This window comes from Xiphophorus couchianus, chromosome 22 (genome assembly GCF_001444195.1).
Source record: "Xiphophorus couchianus chromosome 22, X_couchianus-1.0, whole genome shotgun sequence".
Taxonomy (NCBI): domain Eukaryota; kingdom Metazoa; phylum Chordata; class Actinopteri; order Cyprinodontiformes; family Poeciliidae; genus Xiphophorus; species Xiphophorus couchianus.
In genome coordinates, this window is record NC_040249.1 from 26,179,472 (window position 1) to 26,207,134 (window position 27,663).

A 27,663-nucleotide genomic window follows, 5' to 3' on the forward strand; every position below is an offset into this window, starting at 1 on the left:
AATATCAGTCAGATGAATGCGGGGAAGACGAAAAGGTTGTTGCTTCAGGTGTGACCACACGAAGGAGCAGATTGGAGTTGGACCACTCCAGGTCACTGCTGAGTCTGTTATATTGATGCAGCACTGTTGTATGTGTGACTGTGTGACTGGTAGCTGGAGGTTTATTGGTTAAAGCAGATACTCTACCAAATTATTCTTGTCTTCAAAATCACAAGTTTACATACGTTTCCTCAATTTTTGGGAGCGTTGCTTTTGAATTGTGACTTTGGTTGAAAGTTTTGGGTTTCCTTTTACAAGCTTCTCACTTTTGAAATCTTCCCACAGCTTCTCCATTGGACTGAGATCAACACTTTGCGATGAACATGCCAAAACATTGATTTTGTTGTCACTAAGCCACTTTATTACCTCTGTATGCTCAGGGTCATTGTCCATCTGGAAACCAAGTTTTAACTTTCTGGCTAATGTCTTTTACACTGTGTTCCAAATTATTATGCAAGTGATATTTTCTCAGATTTTCCTAAATGGCCAATGCAAATAATGGTCAGTATAATTTTCAAGTCATGAACTATTACAGCATAAATCAAATTTTACTGATCAAAGCTCCCCAGGAGAACAGTATTTTTTTCAAAAATAAAAAAACTCAAAAAGCACTGTTCCAAATTATTATGCACAGCAGATTTTCTAAACATTTTATGGATTATAAAGAACTGCAAACAGTCATTCTTTGAATGTGCAGCATTAAGTGGTCACATGTACTAAAATCAAAAGCTATTTCAATCAAAAACATCTTAACAGAGCAAGTTAAATGTTAACATTCTTTGATATCACAGCACAATTCTTGCATCCATTGAACTTGTGAGTTTGTGGAAAGTTTCTGCTTGAATTTCTCTGCAGGATGTCAGAATATCTTCCTAGAGCTGCTGTTTTGATATGAACTGCATTCCACCCTCAGATCTTCTGCTTGAGGAAACTCCAAAGGTTCTCAATAGGGTTGAGGTCAGAGGTCAGAGGAGGATGGTGACCACACCATGAGTTTCTCCCCTTTTATGCCCATAGCAGCCAATGACACAGTGGTATTCCTTGCAGCATGAGATGGTGCATTGTTATGCATGAAGATGATTTTTCTACGGAAGGTACGGCTCTTCTTTTTGAACCATGAAAGAAAGTGATCAGTCAGAAAGTCTTTGTTGAGGTCATTTTCACACCTTCTGAAGGGGCCGACCAATGATTCTCTCCCCATGATTTCGGCCCAAAGCATGACTCCACCACCTCCTTGCTGACGTCACAGCCGTGTTGGGATGTGGTGGCCATCCACCACCAATCCACTACTGCGTCCATCTGGACCATCCAGGGTTGCACAGCAGTCATCAGTGAACAAGTCTGTTTGAAAATTAATCTTCACGTACGGCTGGGCCCACTGCCACCGTTTCTGCTTGTGAGCTCTGGTTAGGGGCCCAATAGTAGGTTCATGCACCACAAGCCTCTGGAGGATCCAGCAGCTTCAAATAACTATTTGCTGCTTTGTAAGGGCATTTTAACAGCTGCTCTCTTAATGTGATGAATTTGTCTAACAGAAACCTTCCTCATTTTGCCTTTATCTGTACAAACCCATCTTTGTTCTGAATCAGCCACAAATCTCTTCACAGAATGACAACGCTTCAGTTTTTGTTAAATATCTAATGTTTTCATACCTTGTCATAAGGCACTACACTATCTGATGATTTTTGTCAGCAGAGAGATTCTTTCTCTTTCCCATATTGCTTGAAACTTGTGGCCTGCTTAATAATGTGGAACATCCTTCTTAAGTAGATTTGCTTTAATTGAGTTCACCAGATAAACTAATCAAACCAGCTCTCTGAAATTAATTATAGTGATTCAAAGAGCCCTGACACACAATACCATCGATAAATTTAATAGCACAACAAAAAATTTGATCTTTATGACACTTAAATCCAATTTGCATAATAATGTGGAACACAGTGTAGACGCTGCTTCAGTATTTCCGCTTATTGTTGTTTTCTCGTAATACCATCTGTTCTATGAAGTTCACCAATTCCTCTTGCAGCAAAACAACCTCGCAACATGATACCTCCACGCCCATATATCATAGTTTGGATGGCACAAGCATCCCCATTCTTCCTCTAAATGTAACAAGAGTCATTATGGCTGAACAGTTCCACTTTAGTTCACGTCCACAAAAATGAAGATCTTTGTCCCTGTGTGCACTGCAATATGTTTTTTATGTTTCTGGCTTCCTCTTCACTGAGTGGCCTTTCAGGCCATGTTGGTAAAGAACACCTTCCACTGGATAATAATACCTACCAGCTGTAGCCAGCATCTTCACAAGTTTTTTGGCTTTTGTTCTTTGATTTCTGTCATTGCTGTGGCATTTAGCAATTAAGAAAAATGTGATTATAGTAATCCACACATAATTCTGACCTAAAACAAGAGAAGTTTGGTTTGATTTAACTTCAGACAGCGAGAAAGACATTTTAAGTATTCAATGTATTTAAATGTCTGGGTTCAACTACACATTTAAACCAAATGCATCCTTTTTTTATTTATCTTTAAGGCAATCAGGCATAACATTATGGCATGATGGGAAATGTGCGCCACCAGTAATACAAATATAATTTCTGCTCTTGAAAGAAAATGTTTTGGGTTCACAGTATTCACACAGCCATGTGTGATCAAAATAGGATGAGGTGAAATTATTTTTATTTTTTTCCCTCAAAGTCTGGACATGGGCTCAGTCAGATACAGGGAGGAAGCTAATCAGTGCAGGAAAAACAGGAAACATAACAGACAGACAGATAACTTGTTGAACCTCAGAGTGCTGGGCTTCCTGTACATTCCCTTGCTTTACTGCAAATGCAATTCCCTCAATCCGATTGGTGAATGATGTCGACTAGATAAGTTTTGTTAACACCTTTACAGATTCTATTCACCCCGATGTGTTGATTATTCAGATCGACCAATGGAGTCCTGAGAAACTTATGTCGTTTGACAGCAGAAGTGAACACTTCAGTATATGTTTGCAATATTTTGCCTCTTATTTTGTCTCAAAAACCATTATTGGTTGGAATGATTGTCTATGCTGAGATGTAAAAAGAACCTAAGAAAAACCCATAGTTTTAAAATGTGTCAAAATGACTAATGTGGAAGTTTCACCTGGACTTGTATCAACTAATACCGCTGAGAAACTTCTATGGGTTATTTTTTTGCATGAATTTTGGAAGTTCGGTTGAGGGTCTGGATTGCAGCTGCTGACTTTCAATGGGATATTCACATCACAAAGTAATTCTTTTATTAGGTGGAGGTTGGTTTTTTATGTGCCATATTAATCTATTGCCACTCACTAACTTGATCATTTTTAGATCTCTAGATTGTTTCCTTTTATTTTGATACCAGAACAATTTAAGTAGTTCCTGAGATTTTTTTCAGTTAATTTTGAGCATATCAATTTTCAAGCAAATTTCTCAAAGAAAGCCTTGTGGTTAAAAAAACCCTCCCCATTCAGAACATGCAAATAACATTTAATTTCATGGGAGATTTATTATATATATATTTAAAAAAGACTGAAAGGACTACCTCTCTCCTTTTTAATTAGCCTATTTAATCACAGCACCTACAAGGCTTCTCCAGTGGCTCCCTCCGGTTGCCCAAATGTAAATGCGATGGTTCAAATCCCAGACGATCTCTTTCTGAAATGTCTCACTCTTCATCTAACTCTTTAAAGCAATGTTTAAAAAAAAAAGAAAAAAAGTTTTACATTTAAAGAAATCCATCAGGTATAAATCAATTCTAACCTTTCTGCTCTTGAAATTAAAAGAAAAAAAAATCAAATCATGCTTTTTTATATTTCATTTCCAGCAGCTGCAGGTGAACTCTGCTGCTTAAATTTTGTCTGCAGTCATTAATTACAAGTCAAATGTCACTCCCCCCCCCCCCGACAGGCAACAATGAAGCATTACTTAAATGTGCTAACCTGCTGCAGGGGGAGAGGGGAAAAAAAAGTTAGCTGAATGGGATGTGATTGCGAGGCTCAGACGTGCTTGATTAGCCTTTGATGCTCTGTGACATCTCGCTCCCTCACCCTCTATCCTTCTCAATCACACTCCACGGCGAGCCGCCGGCTGACTGGCGTCTGAATGGTCCCGTAACTCGGCGCAGACCGCGTGAATGGCCGGTGATGAACGGGGGAGCGCGGGGCTCGAGTGCGCTGATTAAAAACTGTGACACGAGTGGCAGCCTAATCAGAATTCATACCCATTCTTAAGTTCACATTGCGATCCATACAAGACATTTGAATATTCATAACAAATCTGCAGCAGGTTTGTCTCTTTTTTTTCCCCACCTCTTTCCCATTGAGTAAAGTTGGATCATCTCTACCAGATTACTCCCTGCGGATCCGATCGGATCCGACTGGAGAGGTTCACTCGACGGGATTCGCTCCCTTGAGCTGATTGGATCAAATCTCATCAGGTCGACCTTGATGCAGCCCTCCCATCTGAGCTCCACAACAGCTCTCCATCTGATTATATTCAATTAACTACCCCCCCTCCTCCCGGACCCTCTACACTCAGCTGCTCTCAAACATACTTTCGGCTAAACCTGGTTTGATTGCAATTACATCAAGCGAACTCAATGAAGGCTTAAGGAGAAAGGATTCTTGCCGTGCCAGTCTACTTTTTCGTCTAACTTTCATGCACGTTGGGTTTTTCTCATAAAGTTGCACTTAGGATTTTAATTTCTATACATGATCCATTGCATTACCTTTTGACTTTGAATAATGGCACCTCTCCAAAGTGATTTGTCAGTTCAGTGAAGCAAACGCCCCGGGTTTCAGTCGGGATAAGGCTACTTTCAGTTTTCTTTTGCATAAATTTGTGCGACCCCGCCGTCGAAGATTCAAGGCCTTCATCCTCTGATGTTGTTTTAACGTAGGAGAAACTGAAGGGAGTGGTTCCTAGTGCCAAAAAGTACTTTTTATTTAATTTTTAATGCTGGACTCCTCTTCCATAGGAAGGCTGAATACAAATTGATGCCAAATGTTTTGTATTTTATGTCATTAAAAAAAGCTATGGATATTTTCCTCCAGCTTCATCATTATATGCTATTTTTTGTTGGTCTACTATACAAGATAAAAATAAAATAAGTAAAAAACAGTCTTCATGTTGTCAAAATTAGCTTCTCCAGTTAGCTTTGATTTTGGCTGAGCAACCCACAGAGCAGCTAATCACATCCAGCTAATGATCAATTATAGATCAATTTGTTTAAAGCAGATCTGCTTTCTGAACTCACACCATCTGTTTCCCAACAGAGCATTACCCCAGAGTTCAGCATATAAGTGCATTTATATCAGGGTTTGGTGCTTTTTTTTTCTCTTTTTCTTCCTCTGCTCGCTCTAAATGCTAATAACTCAAATCAGCGCAAAGTCACACTCCCTGTCGTGCTTGTTTGTGTATCACAGTGTGTACTTTTTCAACCAAAGCATAAATGTTCGCAAATTCCAAATCCAGCTAATTTAGGTTAAATATTTAATGATTCCCACAACAATTACGCAGCCGAAGCCACATCTGCTTCCATTGTGCTGCTCACAATGCCACACATTAATTCATATACACACATTCATTGTTGGTATTATCATTCAATTTTGCTGCCTCTCGGCCTCATCACCTAACTGATTGGCCTAATGAATGGAGTTCTGGGTTCGGTAATGTGTCTGAATTGGTCCATAGCATTATTGGTGTGCTTGAATCTGACACATACGGATAGAAAAAGTGACGGATGTCGCCGTATAGGAAAGGTTTGTGCTTGTTTATCACTAGTCGTCATCACAATGTCAATCTGTCCAATGTAACTAAAGCAAAGGACTAGTTGAAAGGTTTAGAAATATGTACATTAATACATTTCCATTGAGTTTGTAGCAACTCTGTCTACTGCATGGAGATATTTATTGTACTAACTATAATTCATTACAGCCGACTGAGTAAATTTCTGAAAATAATTTGTAATCGTCAGTTATCAAAGCCGATATGGAACGTCCTGCTGGTGGATACGATTTGATGTATTTACCGTAAACTGTCTTGAACAAGCCGTCCAAAACTACTAAGGTAAATGGGATGATGAGGAGGGGCAATTAGTAGCATTCCACCTATATACAATTAATAAATGCCACTGGATAAAAAATTTATGAACTTTTCATCCTGGTGTTTTATATTTAAACTGACATACTCAGTAGTCATATATAATACATTGTTGTACAGAACTTGCTCCGTTAAAACCTTCTTGATTAGTTTGGTTTCTTTTCGGGTCATCATTTGTTTAAAAATGTGCTGGCAGCCTATCAAGCTGTGACTTGCAACAATAAGTGATTCCATACATCACTTTATTCCCTTTATAGCAACTCCAATATAGTCAGAAAGTAAACATGCATATTGGCTAAACTGCAGCAGGTTGCATTTAGGTTACATTTCTAGTCTGAACTGTATTCCTCTGCTTTCAGCTGAGCTTGCCGATGCAGATATATGAGCCTTTTTACTGCTGACATTTAGTACCTCTGGTTGCCATGGAGAACCTACATCAGTCACAGCCTAAAGGTGTTTAGAAGAGTGGGAAAAAAGCACTCCACCTGAAATTTTTTTTTATTCGTTGCACCCTTCCCACCTGGTCACACATGCTTTATTATATCGATATAGACTTAACATTATAGCTTGAAGAAGCATTTTCCATTCATATATGAATGTAACTAGACAGAAAAATACAGACATATACCCAAGTATAGAGCTGCTTTAAATTGGAAATGAAGTTGGAAAAAGAATTCTGACTATTTCATTCATTTTTTTTGCTATATGTCCCAAACATGTCTTGGAAAAGGAGAAGAATAAAAACCAGGAAAAAAAAAAAGAGGTGTGTGAGTGTAATGTCAAGGGAAGGCAGATGGAAATATGAAGAGGAGGAGGAGCAGGAGGCGGAGGGGAGAGCCACAGGTGAGAGGGCGCCAGCCTCGCAGCTCCGAGTTAATCACTCCTTCCATTTCTCCGTCAGATCCCGAGAGGAAGGAGGGAGGGAGGGAGAGAGGGAAGGCTGGAAGGAGCAGGTGGCTGTGCGACGGCTACAGGGAAGGGAAAGCTGATTATTGGGCTCTGGCTGTGACTTTTTGGGGAGGAGATTTGGAACATGTCATTTCTTTCTGTGTTTGTGTGTACATGTAGCAGCCGCGCGCCTTTACGAGAATGAGGTTATGACTGCGAGCGCAGAGGGACTGCCTGGTCCTGTGTACATTTGTGGGCCAGTGTGTGGCGTTTCGATAGATGTGCAGCAGGAACTGATGTGATGTGTTTTCACTGTGGGGATGATGAACGAGCTGGTTTTGATATTCCCGTTGCTGACCTGGGAAATTTGAGGCCTGGAGCTCCCTCGTCACCCACAACCCTCGCTCTCTTCCCGTCACCTTCCGCTTGTTCCCCCCCCTCATCTTTCTCAAAGGCCTTTCAGGCCCCGAGTGATTTATGAAGAGTTTACCCTCTCCCTTTATGAGTGTGCATAAGTAATAAAGTGGCCTGTCACTGTGCATAGCCTGCACTGTTATACCTCAGCTGGAGTCTTGCTTTGTGTAGTTGTGGCTTTATTGGGGTTTCTGCTTTCAGTCGGAACACACATGCTCCGTCACGCTGACTGATGGTGCAGATGTTAGGACTCGGATACCTTTGGAGTGTGTAGAACCACACACACCCTGTTCCGCTTTACCAAACGTAATGCACTATACTGCCAAAACACACACACAGACAATTTAACTTTAAAATATTTATACATGATGGAAAAACCAAGAGGTGTTTCTTAGAATATGCACACTAATGAAACTTATTGCAGTGTATGCCTGTAGGTTTTGTTATGAATGTGCCAACATGAAAATACATTTTGGATTCTATTTCTTTTTATTTTAAATATAGCCAGTCACCCTGGAGGTGCACAATAATGTTTTCTAGAATTTATAGAGATATTCTTTATTGTCCTACAGTTTGGAAATATTAAAATAATTAGAAGACATTTTCATTAAGGGTAAATTAACAATATAGGAAAAATAATCTTGTATAGTTATTAAAAATGGCAAACTCTCATCAAAAGAGAGGTTGAGCTCAGTAGGGAAGGTTTAAAAATGCACATGCTGTGTGTTTGTTTGCAAGAAATTAATAAAAAGGATAAGATTTTATTTCAAATTCAAAAATACTTTATTGGTCCCAATGGCACAGATATCTTCTCCATGTGGCTGGCAAAGAGAAATCCAATCTGTTGCTTTCAAACAACCATGTGTGGCTTGTTCAGCTTCCTATATTTTCCTAACAGGTAGAATATAAACCTCTTAACAAGAGGTTTATATTCATAGCAGAGAAAAAAGATTGTAATCTGATTTGGCCAGAGGAGATCTTGATTTGGAAATATATGAATCCTTGACATTTGTATAAAACAATTTTATTCTCCACCGGTATAAACTAACTGAACTTTTGTGACTTGTAATATTTTTTTCCACCTAAAAAAATTTGTTTTTTTCTCATTCAAAGAAAAGCAACCCTACAGCATCATGCTTCCTCCACAATGTATGATTGTTTTGGTGAGTTTTGTTTGTATTCTCTTATGTATTTTTCCACCTTTTTGGGGTGGATTATAGTGATGCGTGTTTACTTGGAAGAAAACCCTTCAACCATCCTTGATGGATTGTAGAAATCCGGCAAGAACCTGCAGCCTCACCGTCACTGCTCTACAATTACCCAAAGGTTGATTTTTAAAGTGCAGATACCTGTCTGCTGCTCTTTTCTTTACTCATTGCCATTTCTAATATAATACCATAGATATTAAGAGCCAAATGTTCTCAGTGTCGGTGCAGACACTTCACCCCTTCTCTGTTCTCGGACTGTCACTATTCATCACACTCTGTATCCATGGAGAAACACATTCTCTACACATCGTGTTGAACAGCATCTGATTCATCCGCGGAGTGGGAAAGTGCTGCTGTTGCAAACACATTCGGCTTTCAGGAGGTTTCACAGCTCTGCAGCTTGAGGGTCGGAAAATGAAAAACGACACCAGATGCGCAAATGCAGAGTTACAAGCTATTTGGAGAAAGATTTAGCTCAGACCCTGTTCTGTTGCAGGTCCTGTGTGATTAAGATTTGAAAAGGTGCTCTCTGAACTCTGGCTTTTAACGCTGTAGTTTTAGATGGGAACGCTTGTGCTATGTTTAGGTTGCTATTATTTTGTCTGCCAGAACGCGACGAGGTCCTTCTGAATTATGCATCTCTTGTTCAAAGAAAGAAATGAAGAATATTGCGAGAGGAAGAAAACAGAAGGGGAAGGTGGAGGCAGTCGTAAGATAAATGACAACAGTAAAAAAGCATCTCAATAGACTCCGGGCAGAGAAACACACACAGAGCGAGAAACACACTCCGCAGTGCTGGTGGATGCCGATGAGAGAGGAGAAGAAAAATGGGTTGATTAGTAGCGGCGGATGGAATAGGGAAGTGTGAACGTTTGCTTGTGCGTCTGGATGTGTGTGATGCTCATGTAAAGGTTAAGAGACTTGAGTGCATGCAGTTGCATTTGGCTAAAACAAGGTGGCACTGTTCATCCTTTCACATGTGCAAAACATCCAACCTAAAGCAGTCGTTTCTTTTGAAAACATCCCACCCTGCATGTCTGCTCCATGCAGGTCTGTCTGCATTTCAGTCATGTGTTTTATTCTGAACACGTGAATCAATATTTAAAGCCACTCAGCTGGGCCCATCTTTGAGTTGAGTTACACAACAGCATTGTTTCCTTTTCCAGCTACTAGAAAAATCATCAATGATAACTTTTCTCTCATAGAATCAAAGTTATTCAGTCATATGGATCATAGTGGTAAGAAAATAGCTTTTAGTTTTGCGAGTCTGTGTGAAAGGATAAAAACCTGTTTGGTTTCACTTCCACTGAATAAAAGGTTCATGACTCTGGCAGCCTGGACGCTGTCGGTGTCCTAGATACCTGAGGGTGGAAATTATTGTTGTCGAATTGCTGCGTGAAAATAGGCATTGTGAAGGAAAATGCAGAAACAACATGTATACAATTTCAGTTTTGTTCTTAAGTGCTTTTTGTTCATTTATCTAAAGCGTTTTATGGTGAGTTGCAGGGCTTATGGCTCTCTGCTCTTACTCAGATCCATTAAAAGCAGATATCATTTATATGTGTTATAAAGTGTACACCGGTGTGCCTCTTAGATAGGTCGCCCTCGAAAAATACAGTTTATACCATGGTAAACAAAGAATATTTGTTTCTTTACTTAGATATGTAAAGTCAAATTTCGTAAGGATGGAAGAGATATTTGATTTTTGAGAAAATTTTTAGATCACTTGGAATTATTAGTTTTTATTTTTAATCTGTTAGCATAAATGCAAGCAATATTTATAGATATTAGAGATGCACAAATGAATCTGACTGTAATCAGTGAGCAGAAGGTCCAATGTTGAAAAATTTGTTGTTTTTTTCTCAACTCTCCCTCCTTTTTCAGTGTATCAAAGCCTCAACTTACATAGTGTTTTATTTAGAGTCTATTAAAATCTCCAGCCCATGTTATTCAAGCTTTTTGTGTCCTCTGGAGTTTTCTCTTGAAAACTGAAGCCATAGCAAAGTTTTGTTTGTTTCTAAAACGGTTTTACTAAGCAGTATGTTAATGTAAGTTTTTCTTTTGATGCTGCGTATATTCCGCTTTACTTTGTATCCCGAGGCATTTTGTCTCCATCTATGCTTCATGCAAGCCTCCGAATGAGATTCTCTTATATTTTATTGTAATCTGGCGGCTGTCCAGCACACAAACAATCTTCACAGCCAGTCTGATCACATGACAAAAACACACTGTCGTGACTAACAGTTCATAACACTGCTGAGACCTGCCACACACAGCTTGTATTTGACATGGGGTGCGTTTGTTTGAGAAAATGAGACATCGGGGCGACGTTATTCAGCTGCAGCAGACGTACACTCTGCCTGGGTCCATATCAGTGTCTCCCCTCCCAATTGGACAAAGTGGGGAAAATAAGGCAGTTTGTTTCTGGGGATACTAAACACACCCAGGAAGAACTGAAAGAACCGTGTGTGTTAAATTAACACACCATGAACCATGAAAGGTGTTGCTCTTTGTACAGGGACAGAGAAGCTGTGCTGAAAGGATGAAATTTCAAACCTTCCTGTGTTTTCAATAAGTAAGAAATAAGATCCCTTCACTCCTTTTTATGGTCAATCATGCGCTGATGAATGAGTGAAATATTTGAACTTGGGAAATCAAAAGTAAAACTTTCTATAAGCATATTTTTCATAGCTAAGAAAAATAAAAATATTTCATTTTTTTAGGCTTTAAGCTGAAACCTGGGGAGTTTAACAAAGTGAAGATTGTCTCATTTCTAATCATTATTGCCACAGTTTTGATAGCTTTTCCAATATTTTTTCATTAGTTTGCAAAAACTAAAATTATGAGTTTCAGGTTAGGGGTACCTCAGTCAAATGAACAATACAGTGGAGGAGATATTTCATTTAGGTTTTTATGTAACTAAATCACTTACATTTTAAGTTATGTACTCTTTTTTTTAAAATTGCAATTTGGAATATGTTTCTTCAAACAAATACAACAATCAATTTAAGTTTTTCTTTTAGGCTGTTTAATTTAAAGTGACAGAAAAATAAATATATGCAGTCTTAGTTTCCCTGATGCCTTCTTGGCAGATTTCACATACTTAATTTTAATATTTTTCTTGAAGTCCAGATCTTTTAGAGCATTTTGTATAGGTTCAACAGGTAAAAGAATATATATAAAAGTTTGAATGTATATTAAAAAATATATAATCTTCCTTCTTCCCAGGGATACACATACTTTTGTAAAGCACTATATGTGAATTTTAGATGTTATATTTCAAAATGGTGTTCAAGATAAAGGCTTAGTTGCAGCAGCAGCACAAATTGTCCATTTTGCTGGAGTTTGTCTTTGAAATGACGCAGCAGAGGAGTCATTTTGTCAATACTTAGCGTCTGATTGAATGATGAGTGAAAGCAGCAGCGTAGCCCACATTAGCATCGCTCCCTGCCTGTGTGAGCCATAAAAACATAAGCTAGCAAAAACCAGATGATCATTCCCCCCCTCCTCACATTAAAATAAGTTGCTGCTCAAAACAACCAAATCGTTTTTTGCGGGAAGGTCACAGCTGCGTCTCTCATCACGGCGGCGCTTCGAGACGCCTCGTTTGATTGATGCCGTCAGTAAGTTTGGAGAAGGAGATGGAGGCTCGGGAGGGAGCGAGATAAGCAGAGAGAGAGGAAGGCAGATAAAGAGGAGCGAAGGCTCAAGATGCATCCATCAACTGGCACAATCAGATTGTTTTCCTGGCACTCCGTTTTTCTCTCTCCTTTGCATCCGCCTGCCTCTCAATTCCTCATTTCTGGCGTATACACATGAATACAGTTGACGAATCTTCGGTGTGCGGCACTGGCCAGGTGTCGAGAGGATATTGAATCACGAGAGGTTTTAGGTGGGAGGTGGCATAGCGCCGTGATGGATGGCGTTTACACTCACACACACCCAACTGCCATAGTTTGTTAATAGACCCTTTTCACAGTTACATCAGACAAGGGCCGTTATGACTCGAAGCAGTGTATTTTTACTTCCGGGGTAATTTTGCCTCTGGAAACTAAAAAAATCACAGATACTCGTTACCTTAAGGATATAATGAAAGGTGAGGTTAATAACAACCGTACTTAAGTGTTAGATAGCCTTACATAAGGCTTATAATGAAGGCAAGACAGGCTTTAAGTGTCTAGATTAGCTGTATTAGCCTACTGTCAAAATGACTGAGTGTATACATAATGAGCATTCATGATAAAATTTTTATTTTCCCCTCTTTGCGTCCTGGAGGGAATGACACACCACGTGACTACTGAGTTGTACGATGGTGCTTTAAGTTTAACTTCCATTACAATAATAATGTACTATGTTTTGTCACATTAATAAAATGAAAGAAAAGTAATAAAGAAATTAGATGTTTGTTGTCATTTTTGTTTTGTAGATTTGACAGGGAGGTGTAATCTTTTCCTTTTGGAACTCAAAAATCTGTTCCCAAATGCAGTTTGCATAACAACGATCGCTCCTTGTAAATAATCACAAAGAAAATGTGTTTGCAAATCGTGATATATTTTCAAATCGTATTTGTGGCTGATGTTTACGCTCCGGATGCTGCGTAAACACCTCCAGAAATAGATGCACTGCATCGAGTAAGAATAGAAGTTGTGTGACATCATGTGAAAAGGGTCTATTGACGCACTCAGCTCATCTCATCTGTTGTTTCGTTTTCATCCCTTGTTCCACTTGGGTTATTGCATTTCATTAAGTGGTCATTTCCGTCGCCGGGCTTGGCTAATGAGAGCGTCACACTGCCGCGCGCCCATTTATCAAAGCATGTAGCCGCAGCGAGCGCACACAAACATTTCCTCGGCCTGCCATCGTGTCCCCCTCTCAATTAGGCCGGTTTGTCGTCTTCCTGCCCTCCATCCCCCGCTCCTCTCAGCCCATCCCATCTCTTCCTGTCATTTCATGGCGGCGGCCGTGTCATTGTGTTTGACAGCTTCTCATTCTCTTGTCAGATCTTATTCGGCTGCTAATTTCATAGGTACACACCTCAGCACACATTAATTCCTCTGATCCGCCCCATCTGCAGGATCTCTGGTCAGATTTTCTTCTTTGTTCACAAACTTTCTGCAGAAACTTCTTCTGGAGGAAGTTGAGCTGTGAATTCTGCTCTGTTTGCTTTTCTCACGCATGTATGTTGCCACATTAGCAGATTTGGCAGAGTGAAGCAGGTTGCATTGTTGCTGGCAAGATATATGACACGAAGGCCTCACTGTGTTCATGGCTCTTTGATGATGCTACATAATCAGGCTGTGCATTTTCAACTTCTTTAGTTGGCAAGATCTACATCCTTATTTCATGCATTTATAAATGTATACTCAGAATGTCTTCATTCTCAAAGCCTTAAATTCATTTATCTAAAATTAAAGCCTTATGTTTTGTGACTCCAGGTGGATCAAATTCTGTGCACAGAAAGCGTTCGATGCTGCTACTACTGCCTCATTTGATGTAACAATAACTCTGAAGTCTGAGGTCTAATACATTTTAAACAAGGTGATCAAGTTCCAGTCAATTGAATATTGATTAATTAAAGTAGAGGGAAATACAACTGAAATTAACGAAAAGGAGCAGAGCATGAAACCAAGAGAATGGAGCCACAGAAATAGAAATAGGGAAAAAGGAACTGCAATTAATGTCTTTAAATATATATTTATAGATAATCTTATAAATCACACAAGTAGTACCATTTTGTTTTGCAATAGTCTTCTTTTGTACGTTTGTGTCCTGACACAGGTCTTAAATTTCATTCATACTGTCCTTAAAAGTCTTAAATTCGAGTTGGTGAAACCTCCACCAACGAGTGGTAAGCTTCCCAGCAGAGGCCTGATGGTGTGTGTCTCTTCCAGCTGGTGGCCATATTCGATGATGACCAGCGCAGCAGTACGGAAAGCCCCAGAGACTCCATCTCCAACGGCTACTCCAGCGACGGCGCAAGTCCTGAAGCCATGCAGTACTTCCCCCACCTGGAGTACGAGGATCCGAACAGAGGGGAGATCGAGGTCAACGAGGCCGTCCTCAAAGCCAGTACGTCGCATTTTCTTAAAAACACCCAAGAACCAAAGCTAATCTCAATCGACACCTTCAGGTGTCGTACGAATGTGAGAACGTGTATCCTGGTGAAATGTGTGCACGTGTGGGTGTGTGACTTAATACATTTCAGCTGTACAAGCTGTGAAAAGAGAGAATTTATTGCCTGTAACTCAATTGTGTGTGAAAACAGATGCAGTGTTGATGCAGCCTTCTCTCCCATCATCCTCACTCAGCTTTTTTTCCCTTCTTAGTTTGCTACTGCTTTCACACATTGCTGAAGCTGAGAAGCACGAACAGAACAGGGTTCAGTTTTTATGCGTTAGCTGCTGAGAATAGAAGTGAGTTCTATACCATTTTTTAGAGCTTCGGTAGCAAATTGAAGAAAAAAAAATTTTTTAAGCTTGATGACCACAGAATGCTATTTCAATACTGATTGTTAGCAAATATGACAACATTGACATCATACAACATTTGTTTCAACATGTAATAACTTAAAACTGTAGAAATTAGCTTTGGGCTCTGCCCACCTCATTTGAAAATTAATCTAATGAAGGTAAGATATTTACTGGTTATAACCTCTCAACAGAATCCCACTTTGTCCAAATCTACGCTGTTTAATGTACTTGACTTTTAGATATGATAAATGTTAACACCCTAGTGACTTTTTTTTCCTTCACACTCACTGGCCACTTAATTAGGTACATCTTGCTAGTTCTAATTGGACTACTTTTGAGTTCTTAGTGGCAAAAGCTGTCATTAAAACTCCATGTTGCACATTTATGATGTGGAACCGCATCCCAAACGTCCTCTACTAGATTGAGATTGTGGAGCTGCATTCCCACAACATTTCACTAAGTAGTTGATACTATTTAGTGATACAAAGATGAATCCATGCTTTAAATATTGTTTGCACCACATTTTGACTCAGATGTTGTTTTTAAAGGTTTCTTAGGCTCTAGAGGCTTTTTTTAAATTTGTAGCTGGACAGAAAGAAGATCAGATCAGACAGAGAAGGGAACAAGATGCAGTAAATGGCCCAAGGCCAGGAATCAACTGCATTGAGGACTGTAGCCTCCATGCGGTGCGTTTGCTCTACCACTGAGCCTTGCGGCGCAAAGGGATCTCATTTTTAAGAGGCAACTGAATGTTGCAGCTGAAATCAAGTCATTAGATCAGTCCATGCCTGTTTCACAATTTGACGTGTTGTGGTTTCAGAGATGGTGTTTGACATAGTTTGGCTCCAACGAGTTTCTATTTGAGTAATTTTTCTGTCATTTGAAACCAGCATACCCATTCTCTTCTGACTTATGACATCAGCAAAGCATTTTTCACCACATAACAACAATACAATGGAGTCGGGGGAAGGTCCTTGCTCTATTATTGCTGGAAGAGATTGCTTGAACTTCCTCCCCTTTTGTATCCATGAAGTTTCCTCTTCAACTTTGATTTGGGGTCATAGTTCAGGTAATATTTAAGCTTTTGAGATGCTAATTAGCTTCAGAGACATAATATTAGCATCATTAATTGAACAGTGCTGCTTAGAAATTGAACAGGTGTACCTAATTAGGTGACTGGTGAATGTAGATAATCTTAAATGTAATTGAAGAAATGTTATAGAAATACTGCGGTAATGATAACAGGACACTAATTCTAATGGAGATGTCTGCAGAAATTTGGGAAGGTAATTAATTTAATTAAATTTTAGGTCTGGATAACTAGTGAAACCTATTATTATATTAAAACCTGGCTAACACATTCATCCTGGAGGTTGTTTTAAGGAGTTTTTCTGTCTTTCATCATCAAAAGGGTTTTTGCAGTCTTCCACCTGAGTGTTTTCTTGCACACACATCCAGATCTTTTGATGTTGCTGAGATCAGAAGTCATTTTTTTATGCATAATGAGCCATAATCAGAACTTTGCCGCTCATGTCGTTGTTTTGGTGTTGCTTTTTCTTTGCAACATGATCACGTTGGGCTTATCCACACTGTCAAATATCGTCTTTAAGCTTTGTTACACAATAAACATGACAAAAAAGGTGTCAAATTTTAGACTTTTATCAAACTAAATTGGATTGGTAGAATTGTAGAATTTCACTCACGCTTTGTTTTGCTGTGTGGCATCACTTTGCTATTTTTTTTGTAAACCTCTAAGTAAACCCGATTTCCTCATGTCGGTAGTTTAATTTTTCTTTTCTCTAGCAAGATTTAATTTATTATCTGGTAGTGACTCATCCAGATTCTCATTAGGGAATCTTCCAAAGTTGAGCTTTTGCAAATTACTTTTTTCATCTGTTTGTTTCCTTCCCACTATCCGCTGTAGAGTTGCAGGGGCAACAGCTTTAGTCTTCAGGGAATCCAAGCAGTTCCTTGGTTGGAAAATATTCTTAGTGCCTCCAGGGACTAAAAAAGGCCATGATATAAAGTCCATCACTTGAATACTTCCAGGATTCTGCTCCAGCGTTGTTCTTTGACGTTCTTCAGTTCACATGAACAGAGCTTCCATTATTTCTGCTGCTTCAGTGACTACAATGACTACAGCTCTCATTTTAAGCCATAGATGTTGCTGAAGAGCAAATCAACTCAAGTGAAAGGGAAAAATGATTAGATAAGCCTGGTTCTGATTTAATAAAAGGCTATCTGATCGTTTTTGAAGCCCTTCTGTTCACCTCAGTCCATCTGCTGACCTTAGTGAGCCATGGTGAAGCCACACACACAGCTGCCCTTTTGCCACTCCTCATCTTGTGCCCACTTTCCCCTTATGCCCCATCATCTGCCTCTTTTCCACCCAGACACCGCACCCCCACTTCATTATTCAGCTTCCACCACCTGCCATCCAACCCAGCACCCATACCCTTCGACCTTGACCCCCATCGAACCCATACCCAGCGCCCCTGCTTCGCTAGCTCTAACTAGATTATCACTGTAGCCTGTTAGCATAACCAAGGTCCAGCCAAGCATGAATGGACTGAATCCAGTCGCGCCAACCACACACACCCAGTCTTTAACCCACTGGGACCTCTTCCTGCACCCCCCTCCCCAACCTGCTCTTCAGCCCTGTTGAACCTTGACTAATTCAGTTATGATGTGACCCTGTGACGCCCCTCCAACAGAGCCAGACTGACGCAATAAAAGCTGCTTTTGTCATGACGACATGCATGCGTGGGTGCACAACACACGCACACACTCATTTGGACGAGACGACAAAAGATTGAGCTTCTAAGTTAAACAGCCATTACCACCCAAAACTGTCAATGGAATGTGTGGGCACAGAAAAAATATTGTAGAGAAACATGTACTCTGGAGGATTTTACATGTTTCTTCATTTGAATTTTCAAATCAAGAAAATATGAAGCTCTTATTCCACCAAATTTAATTCTAAATAAGAAACAAGACTGTAAAAGAAAACCAACTGTTAGTGTGAAAAACTATTTTTAAATAGAATGTCCTAAAGTTTAACATGAAAGTTTCAGAATTAAACACCCATATTTGTGTTGTTACCACAATGTATTTCAAAGTATTTTGGTCTTAATTAATAAAATAAAAACACCCCCAGTTTCAACTAAGCACTATTTAATCTACTGAAATCCAACCTAGTCTGAACTATTTCACCAAACTGAATCAGGGAAAATCAAGACTACAGAAGTGCAATGTTGGTAGAGAAATACTCCAAAAGACCTGCAGCTGTAATAACAGTGAAGCACATTTAAAATGTAACTAAAATACAGCGAACCTCTGGCATTCATGGGGGTTAGGAACCACAACCACCTGTGTTTATTCAATCCTTTCTAAAAAATACTTATGACCGCCTATTTTACAGTTCAAACACCAAAAATACCTCAGTATAAAATGGAGACTGGTCTTAGCATTACTGCAGAAGCTAACATCTAGAGTTTTCTTTGCTGTTGGGGGTTCAACCAATCAGTATCAAAGAAAATAAGTGCCACTTCTGAATTGATTGCTTTAAAAATACCAGCCAATAGTTGGTCAATTAGCATTGCGCCTTATTTTAATTTCCCAAACTGCATTTATTTTTGAATATCTTTGATGTGCTATATTGTAAAATCTTCAAATAGGAGAATTTCCTGTGAATAAAATAGTTGTGTATCTTGAATTGGTAAGTCAGAAAGAACTGGGAATACATGGGGGTCTACTTTACAAAATCAGACTAATTTTTTTTCTCTAAACATGTCATTATATGGTATGTCGAACTGGTAAATACGGGATGTGATGGTTGAAAAAACATTCAGTTGCATTATGGATGAGTAAAACACATGCCTTCAAGTTATAATATTACAGCTTTTGGAGAAAAGGAAGACGGCTCAATCTGTAAGGCTTCTAATTTCATGTCTATGAAACCACTTGGATACATATAACACTGTTTGATTCTTGTTAAATTAATAATGTACCGTAGAGTATAATATGGAGTGCATATAATGCCAGTGAGTGGTGGACAGGGCAAGAAGTAATTCAGTAATCAGTCAGGCATCAAAGTGTTTGTGTGTCAGGTCGGGCAAGCTGTTTGAACAGCATGATTGGACTTCACACTTGCCCCTGTGGGATGATTAGTCCTACATTGATCCATGGCTGCACCAACGCACACACACACAGTTACACTTCTAGGAAGTGAGCGCTTATCGCATCATCCCATGAGCAGCCTGAGCTGGGGCCGCTCAATCGATCGTCAGGAAAGCAAGACCACCCCAGCCCGAAGCACGAAAACACACTTACAACACTCACAAAAGGGACATGTAAAAACAAGCAAGTCGTCGTCTGTTTGCAGTGGATGTATCAAATGCTCGCTTTCTCACGCAAGCGAAACAAACATGCGCCGATTAATGTGCTGACTCACACACACAAATCTGAAACATGATAGATCCTTGTTCTGGTGAATTTATCCTGCAGGGTTGCACAACTTTCCCACTTCTGAAGTGGAGAGGAAGTCCTTAAAATAAACTCTGTTTTTCTCCTCACAACAGCCAGGCATGTGTCACTCAGAAACTTTGTGTCGCACATGGAGAATCAGAGGAGGATGAACATAAACGTGGAAAGGTTTCCATGGTCTCCACATTTCCCGCTTTATTATCACAGATCTCGGTGTAAAGATAAAGGGAGAACACAACGAGGGCGTGCTTCTGTGGGATATTGTTTCCTGGCCTTGAAGTGGGCACAGAGATGAGACTTGCAGGGTGGGGTCTGACTGTGGGTTCTCTGATTATAGGTGCATAGTCCTTCAAACTAGTAAACCTTAAACATATTATGGATCTACTTTTAGGTTTCCACTTTCCCCCCATCGTTTTAGGGGTTGGAAAACACCACAAAGATGGTGAGGGATATTTTTCAGCTGGGATCACTTCAAGCATAGTAATCATTACTGCTTAAGCTAAAGACTGCAGATGTTGCTTTCAGACTGACTTTTGATCATATCTTTTTATTTTATTAAATGTAATATTTCCATCCATCAATCTGTACATTTCTATGTCACACCTCTGTTTGCCATCCATCCAACCATCTATCCATCCGACTGCCCGCCTTTTCCCCCAACTAATTTCCTTTCTTCTTTTATGGCTGCTTTCCTGCCTACTTTCCTGCCTTCCTAACTTCTTTCCTATTTTCCTGCTGTCTTGCAAAAAGGTCAAACTTTTTGCATTTATACACTAAATATTTATAAATTTGCATGTCAAAAAATCTGCCTTTTTAACTTGAAAAATGTTTAGAAACTCTTTATCTGGTTTACTGCTGTAATTAACCCAACTTTAGGTATTTTGGCATATCAACCACACTCATAAACAAAAAGGTTGTGTTTGCCAGTTTTTTCACATTTTGGGATGTATAAAAAGGAACATGGCAAGAGAACCTGGCGACTGCTCCATTAATGTTTTTGTGTAATGTGCTGTTGGTGCCAAATTACACAGTAGAGTGAGACTGAAGAACCATATAAGCAGACGCACTAATAATTTTATAATCTATGAGGCTCAAGTTTACCACCAGAAATGATTAAACCCATCTGTCATGTTTAATTTACTTCTCCTAAAATTGGAAGCATTTACTTTCAACAAGTTTGCTTAATGAACAACTTGTCATTTTCTAAATTGCAGTCGTATTTAACTTAAAGTGGACAATAGCTTTTGATAGTATTTGTTACAGAATTATTTGAAGGTGCTTGAGATTGATAAAGGAAATAAATTAATACATTTTCAAGTTTTGGCAAACCATTTTATTTGACTTTTGTGAATATCCCCTGGTTCATGTTTTATAGACTAAGTTCATAATTTTAATCTTATTTTCTAATTTTTTGTTTAGTTAACTGCAGTCTGAAACTTTGCCACTAGATGGTGCTGAAGCTGTCACATAAATCATAACTTCCTGTGACAGACACACATGTCCTGTCAGTACTGACAGATTTATCAGCTGACCATATGATACAGTTCATTTTGGGTTTTATTAAAATGTGGACAATACATTATTAAATCAGGATTTAAATGGTTACTTCATTTAAAAAGAAAACCTCCATGTTTTGTATGTTTCAAAGCCATGTCATGTGCAGCAACAATTTATACATTTTTCCTGACCTCTGACCCAGGTGTCAGAATTTATTTTGGTTTAAATAAAAGCTCTATTTAGGCTTGTTTTCAGTCAATTTTGATTAAGAATTCCTGCAGGATAATCTTATTTATGGTTTTCTAAACGGTAGCTTCTCTAAAAGAGTCACATGTCACTCTCATCAATATCCCTGGGTCCTTAGTGGCACCGCTTGACCTATCTGAGGCTACCACAGGTCAGAGGTCAATGCTGGTGACCCTCAGGTTCCTTCACATGGTCGGCCTGGTGCTCCGGGACTCTTTAAGTGGTGGGAGGATTAATGGGGCCTGATTTGACTTTGTGGATAAACGAGGGAGGATTTATGGGGCTGACGGCTGGGTAATGGACCCTGACTGTGACCATGGAGCGGCCTCGGCCACTTCACAAAGTCGTACCGTTGACATTATGTTGAAGAACAGCAGCCTGAGTGGGTGGTTCATGGATGAGGGTTCTCTGTAAGGCAATCCATTTGTAGCGCTCTTTTAGAAAATCCAAAATCTACTGGATCCAGTCAGCTAAGGTGCTGCCCAGTTGGCCTTTCAGCTGTAAAAGGGGTTTTGGTATCTAATCAACCTTAGTTTGAATTCCTTGAAGGTTATTATTTAAAAGGCATACTTTTTTTTCTACATCTCTTCCGAGACAAGTAGGCTTTCACAAAATTTTCAACATTTGTGTCAGTAGTTTTCATTTGTACAAACATGTTAATTGATAGAGGTACAAAGAGGAGAAAGAGGAATGCAAGTAAGTTTCACAGCATTCCATGTCCAATCCAAATGTATTTATAAAGCACATCAAAACAACTAGCATAGGACCAAAGTGCTCTAAAGTTGAAACAAAATATGGAACAGCAGTCGAAAACAGACGTGATACAAATTAACACGGCAGTATAAAAACAACATAAAATATTAACTAAAGGTAATAAATGAGCTAAGACCAACATTTCACAAAGTGTCAAAGACAGGAAAAGATGGATTTTTTTCAAGGGATTTAAAAATAAAGGGACCAGTCTTACATGTGCACCTAGTCCAGTTAAATTCCAACTCCTTTTTGATGAAAGTAGTGAAGAAAAGGAAACAAAAAGCCTCTGAAAGAGAAGAGTCATCTAAATGCTGCGGATTATCCACAGTTAAAGCTATTTTAAGACTGTTTAGATCAGTGGTATCCAAACCTTTTAAACCACGGACCAAAATTGGCAAGTTTAAAGTCCTGAGGGGCCACGTTTTTCTTTCTAATTAATAACTCTGTCATTTTATTGTGTTGTAATATATAAATTTGCCATTAAAAACAACAAAAATGTCCATCTACACCATTTGTCGAATGACCAAACTTGAGATGTAGTCAGGGGCCACACTGAATTTTTACAACATCTGCAAATAGTGCTTGAGCCACACTTTGACACCCCTGGTTTATGTTGTATTTCAATATATTTCATCGCATTACAACAATATATGCTATTCCTTTTCTTAATGCTGCCTTAAAAGAACATTAAATGTATTTTTCTTTGTCCAGAACCTTTTTCCGAGGCTTCTCATATCCTCATGCAAACGGTATATTTGTTGTTATTAAAGGAAAGCAACATTTTGAGTTATTTGGTGAGACATCTATAGTGAGTCAGTTTAAAGTTGCTTAACTCATCCACCAGGCAACAAATGGTTTATAATTAGAAAAAGAATGACCAGACAAATGGCAACATGACAGAATTGGCTGAACATGTGGTTTAGTTAGTTTGGAGCTGAAAGGATATTTGTGTTTGTGTCAGAAATGGTTGGAATGATCATTTTTCATCCGTCTACCACCACTAACCACAGACACACACACGCACACACACAGTGACCTATGTTAGTTCCTTCTTTCTGACTTGTTTTCCCCTCTGCTCTCTTATTCTGACCACGTTAGACCAGGATCCTGTCGCTGACCCTCCAAAGAGAGATTGATTACAGGAAAAGAGGATTTTGTTTGCTTTCCCTTTCTGTGTCTCAGTTTTCTCCTCTTCCACTCTTTTATGTAGCTTTTTGTTTATCCCACTCTGCTTTACCCCCTCCCCCGTCTCTCCCACCCCATCTTTATTTTTCTCCTCTGTCGAGTAAAATTTGAAACACCCCACTATAGATTTTTCTTCCTCAAATACTAGCCTACTCCCTTTGGGGGTGGATAATAAAAGCAAGGAACAACACATGGGTCTAAATTAGATTGCTTTGAGTTTGTTTTATTGTGGATTCAGACCTGCCCATGTTTGCGCTCCTTCAGTCGGCTCTGGTTAGATGTGGAGAAGGGCTGTGGCGAGGGTGCACACATGAACGTGTGCACTGTGTTGACGTGATGCAAAATGATATGCTGTGACATAGAGGCGCTCTATGGGTGAAGTTATTCTAAAATAAATGTGACTAAGAAAGTTATAGGTTTAAAGCCAACGCAGTTTTATGCATTTCTCTGGTCACGCAACAAAAATTGTCTTTTGTTTATTACTATTTCTAAGGTTTTTGTTTAACTTCTTGGTAAAGAGAAACTATTTTCTGACTTTTAGTTTTTCGAAAGATTTGATCTAACCCAAATCTTTTCTGAAAATACATCCACCAGTAGGGGAAATCTAAAACTAAACTTTACCATATAGTTTTTTGGCATTGTTCTAGATGCAGTTGGTTGACATGCTGCAGTCTGACTCCTAGCGCTCACTTTTTCCTCACAGATACACCTCTGTTGGTGAGGAGCAGCAGCGACTCTGTTTTGGCACCTCCTCATGAGAGAACCCCTCCACCTTCACCTCCACCTGATGACCAAAGCATGGAGCCTTCACCCGAGCCAGTAAGTGTTTCAGTAGCATCTTTATGATGGAAAAAATATACCGCACATACATTACAAAATTTTTTATTTTTGCCATTTTTGCCTTTCTTTACATGAATAGGGGAAATTTTGAGACACTTAGATCAACATGTTGCATTTCCAGCTAGTTTAAAAAAAAGGGCTGGAACTAACTATTATTTTGATAATTGAGTTTTTTGACCATCAATTAATCAGATTTTTTTTAAATTAGCACATTCTGCATATTTTGCATTTAACCATATAAGCCTTTTATATAGAACATTAGAAGTACATTAAAAGATGAAAATATTTTTTTTTTATCAAGAAAATAAAAATTTTCCAATAACGTAATATTACTTTATTGTATGTTGCATCATTTGTACCAAAGCTTCTGCTGAACATGAATATAGTTTTTGGATTAACTGATTGATTTATTTGTTTTTGCTGAATTGGTACCAAGTGAAGCTAAAACTATGTCTCTTGAGGAGTTCTACATATTTAAAGATAAACGTTTTTATTTTATATCCTAAATGCAAACTGGATATACTTATATATATACACACATATATATATATATATATATATATAGATATATATATATATATATATGTCCAGTTTTGACTTAATTGTTGCTCTGAGTATGTTGTTTTCTCAGCACAGATCTTTTTTTTGTCTGTATCGTCAAGTTAACAATGAATCGAATGCTAAAGTAGTTGACGATCAATTCAATAATCAATAAATCATGATCAATTGAACTAATTGTTTCAGCCCTAATTTAAACAAAGCTAGCTGCCGTCTTTTAGCCTAGCTCTGAGTTTCAGGCTGGATTCAGAAAGAGTCTCCTTTTAAAGGGCTGGCCTCCTTTCTGTTGCAGAAAGCCATTAAGGATGTTTTTGTCTGCTGCCTTTTCTCATCCTATGCGTGTAGTGTTGAAGCACTATGAGGTCAGGCTAGAGTGTGTGTGTGTGTGGAGGGGAGGGTGTGTGTGTGTGTGTGTGACCGAGGGGATAGCTCAGGTTGTTTGCTCCCGCTGCGTTCGGCTCAGTGGTGACTAAGCAGAACACGGGCATCAGCGGGCGACGAGTAAACACAATGACAGGGAACATGTTTCCTGTCCAGCAGACACACTGGGCCTCATGTGCTTCAAGCAGAGCAGCTGGACCAGAGTGAACACGCTCCAACTGTACATATGTCTTAAAATAACCTGACAACTGTTTTTACAAAGTCCAAATCTCTGCTTGACATATGACTTCAAATTAAGGCCACTTCAGTCTTACTAAACCCACACAATGATGATTAAGAATTAGCAAGAAAAATCAGTTACAGATATGTTAATAAGAGCTTATTAAACTTTATTTCTACCTGAATACAAAGGCTGGTATTCAGACATTTTAAAATTTAACTGTGTATTTTGCTGCGAAATGATCTGCAATTGGGTATTTTTTTATTTTGTGTTTTATGAAAGACAGGCACATCCAGGAATCTTTCTGTCCATCCATCCCACTGTTCATCTGAACATCCATCCATTAGGCTGTCAATCAATCGGTCTGTCCATCATTACTTGTTGGCCTGTTTTAGTCAACATTTCAGTCTGTTTGCATGTCAGTCCCTAAATCTAACGCACTGACCATCCATCTTATGAAAAGACTCCTAAATAACAACACAAGTTACTTTTAAGAAGTTTTGTAATTGTATATCCATCCATCAAAGTAAAGATGAATTGTAAACTGCACTGTATTACTCTAAAAAAAAAAGATAAAAACACTCTCCACACTTAGTAACTGAAATAAACGCACTCAAAATTCCTAGATACATATTCGCACTTTCCTCCACTCTATCTTGAAGCAGCTATTGAAAGATAGATTAAGTGTAATTCACCCTGATACTGTGATGAATATGTGGCGTGTCCCAGTAATGGATTTATTTTTCTTCTTCTATGGTGAAGGCCAAGGTTGGCCCAGTCCTCTCAGTTCGTACGTCTCTTAGTCAGGCTTTCAGAGGAGCTAATGAAACTGGCAAAGGGCTGAACAGTGCTAAACATGCAGACGGCTCTTTAATTAAACTGCACTCGCTGCCACATTCAAACCCAATAAATGAGACCTTTAATTTTACCAGCCTACTGTGGAGACTGCTGAATGCTTTACTTGCTGCACCTCTCACCTCGCTCTCGTTCTCTTTCTACTTATGTCTCTGACGTGTTTGCTCATGTCGGCAGAGAGAGCGCAGAGCATCGGTGTGTGATCGTGCCGTTGAATCCGTGGGTCAGGGAACATGGGCGACTGCACCGAAGCTGTGATCTTTACCGTCTCGACTGGCTGACACGTTGCTGATGGGAAACACACGAGCAAAAAAAACCCCGCGCATTTCATTACCTATCTGACAGCAACCTCAGACACACACGCATGCACCCCTCACATGTCTGCACACCTGCACTGACAACAAAAAGCACCTGAAATGCAGAAACATGGGCGACGGTGTGAGATACCATAACACAGAAGACAACCTGTTTGTCGTGCTTATGTAGCTTTAAAGACAGCTTTCATAAATTATGTGAGAGTTGAAGATGAAGCCACAGATCCTGTTGCAGGCTGCACTTAAAGAAACAAGTAAAACAGACATTTTATTTGTGCTAGCAATGTCTTAATTTTGTCAGCTTTCACATCTAATCCCTGTGGGAATCACAGCTGAACATTAAGCATTAAAAGACGAAGCAACTTAAATAAAAGTGTAAGAGCAGAAAGTGTTGTGTTTTAGCACAGTTACTGCATTTAAACCTCAAATTAAGCTCTCTAGACTAAAAGCAAAACATTATTCTTGTCACCAATCAACATCAGTGGAAACTCTGGTATAGTTTAATTGAAATATAAATCTAGCACTTACTAAACTCAAACACTCTATCATTGTTGTTATAAAAACGACCTGACCTGACCAAAAGCAATTGACTAACACCTTTTTAGTCAATGAGACCATCTAAACTCAGAGAAGATTATTCATGAAAATACCTGTGGCAACATGCAAAAAGATGTTTAACATTTATAAGAAGGGTTTCATTGCTTGTAATGCCAAAAAGTAGTTTTCCATTACAATCATTTCATAAAAAACATAATTGTAAACATATTTATAATATTGAAATTGACATTATCACATGGCTTTATTATCTTCTGAGAGTCTCATTTTCTATCTGTAACAAACATCTTAATCAAATCTATATCTACTGGATATATGAATCATTTCTGTCCTCCTGAAAGAAAATAAGTCATTGTAAGATATAGGTCAAGCAAAAACTATCTGAAGTGACAGGTTAAAGTAGAACATTATTCAAACCTTAAATAATTGGATCTGAGATTATTGCAAAGGTACGAATGTGACTGGATACCCCATGGTGTTTATTTGGAACTTCATGCTATATATTCAGTGGCTAGTAGAAAATAATTTTGACCTATGCAAAGCCTGGACTGCAAGTTGTGCACCAGTGGCTTGAAATGACAATTAATTTCAAGAACCTGTAGCCAATTTTCTCCAGAAAGTGATGATTGAAAACAACCAGGAAGG

General features: G+C 38.9%; 1 protein-coding gene across 2 annotated transcripts in view; it reads left to right on the top strand.

Annotated features, from left to right (window-relative positions):
* pard3ba (par-3 family cell polarity regulator beta a) overlaps positions 1 to 27,663 on the top strand; it is a 133,467-nt gene that overhangs the window by 11,252 nt on the left and 94,552 nt on the right. For both annotated transcript variants that reach the window (XM_028007345.1, XM_028007346.1), the window contains exons 3-4: positions 14,551 to 14,728; positions 23,999 to 24,114. In XM_028007345.1, coding sequence (XP_027863146.1) covers positions 14,551 to 14,728; positions 23,999 to 24,114 — 294 coding nt within the window. The remainder of the gene's footprint in view (positions 1 to 14,550; positions 14,729 to 23,998; positions 24,115 to 27,663) is intronic.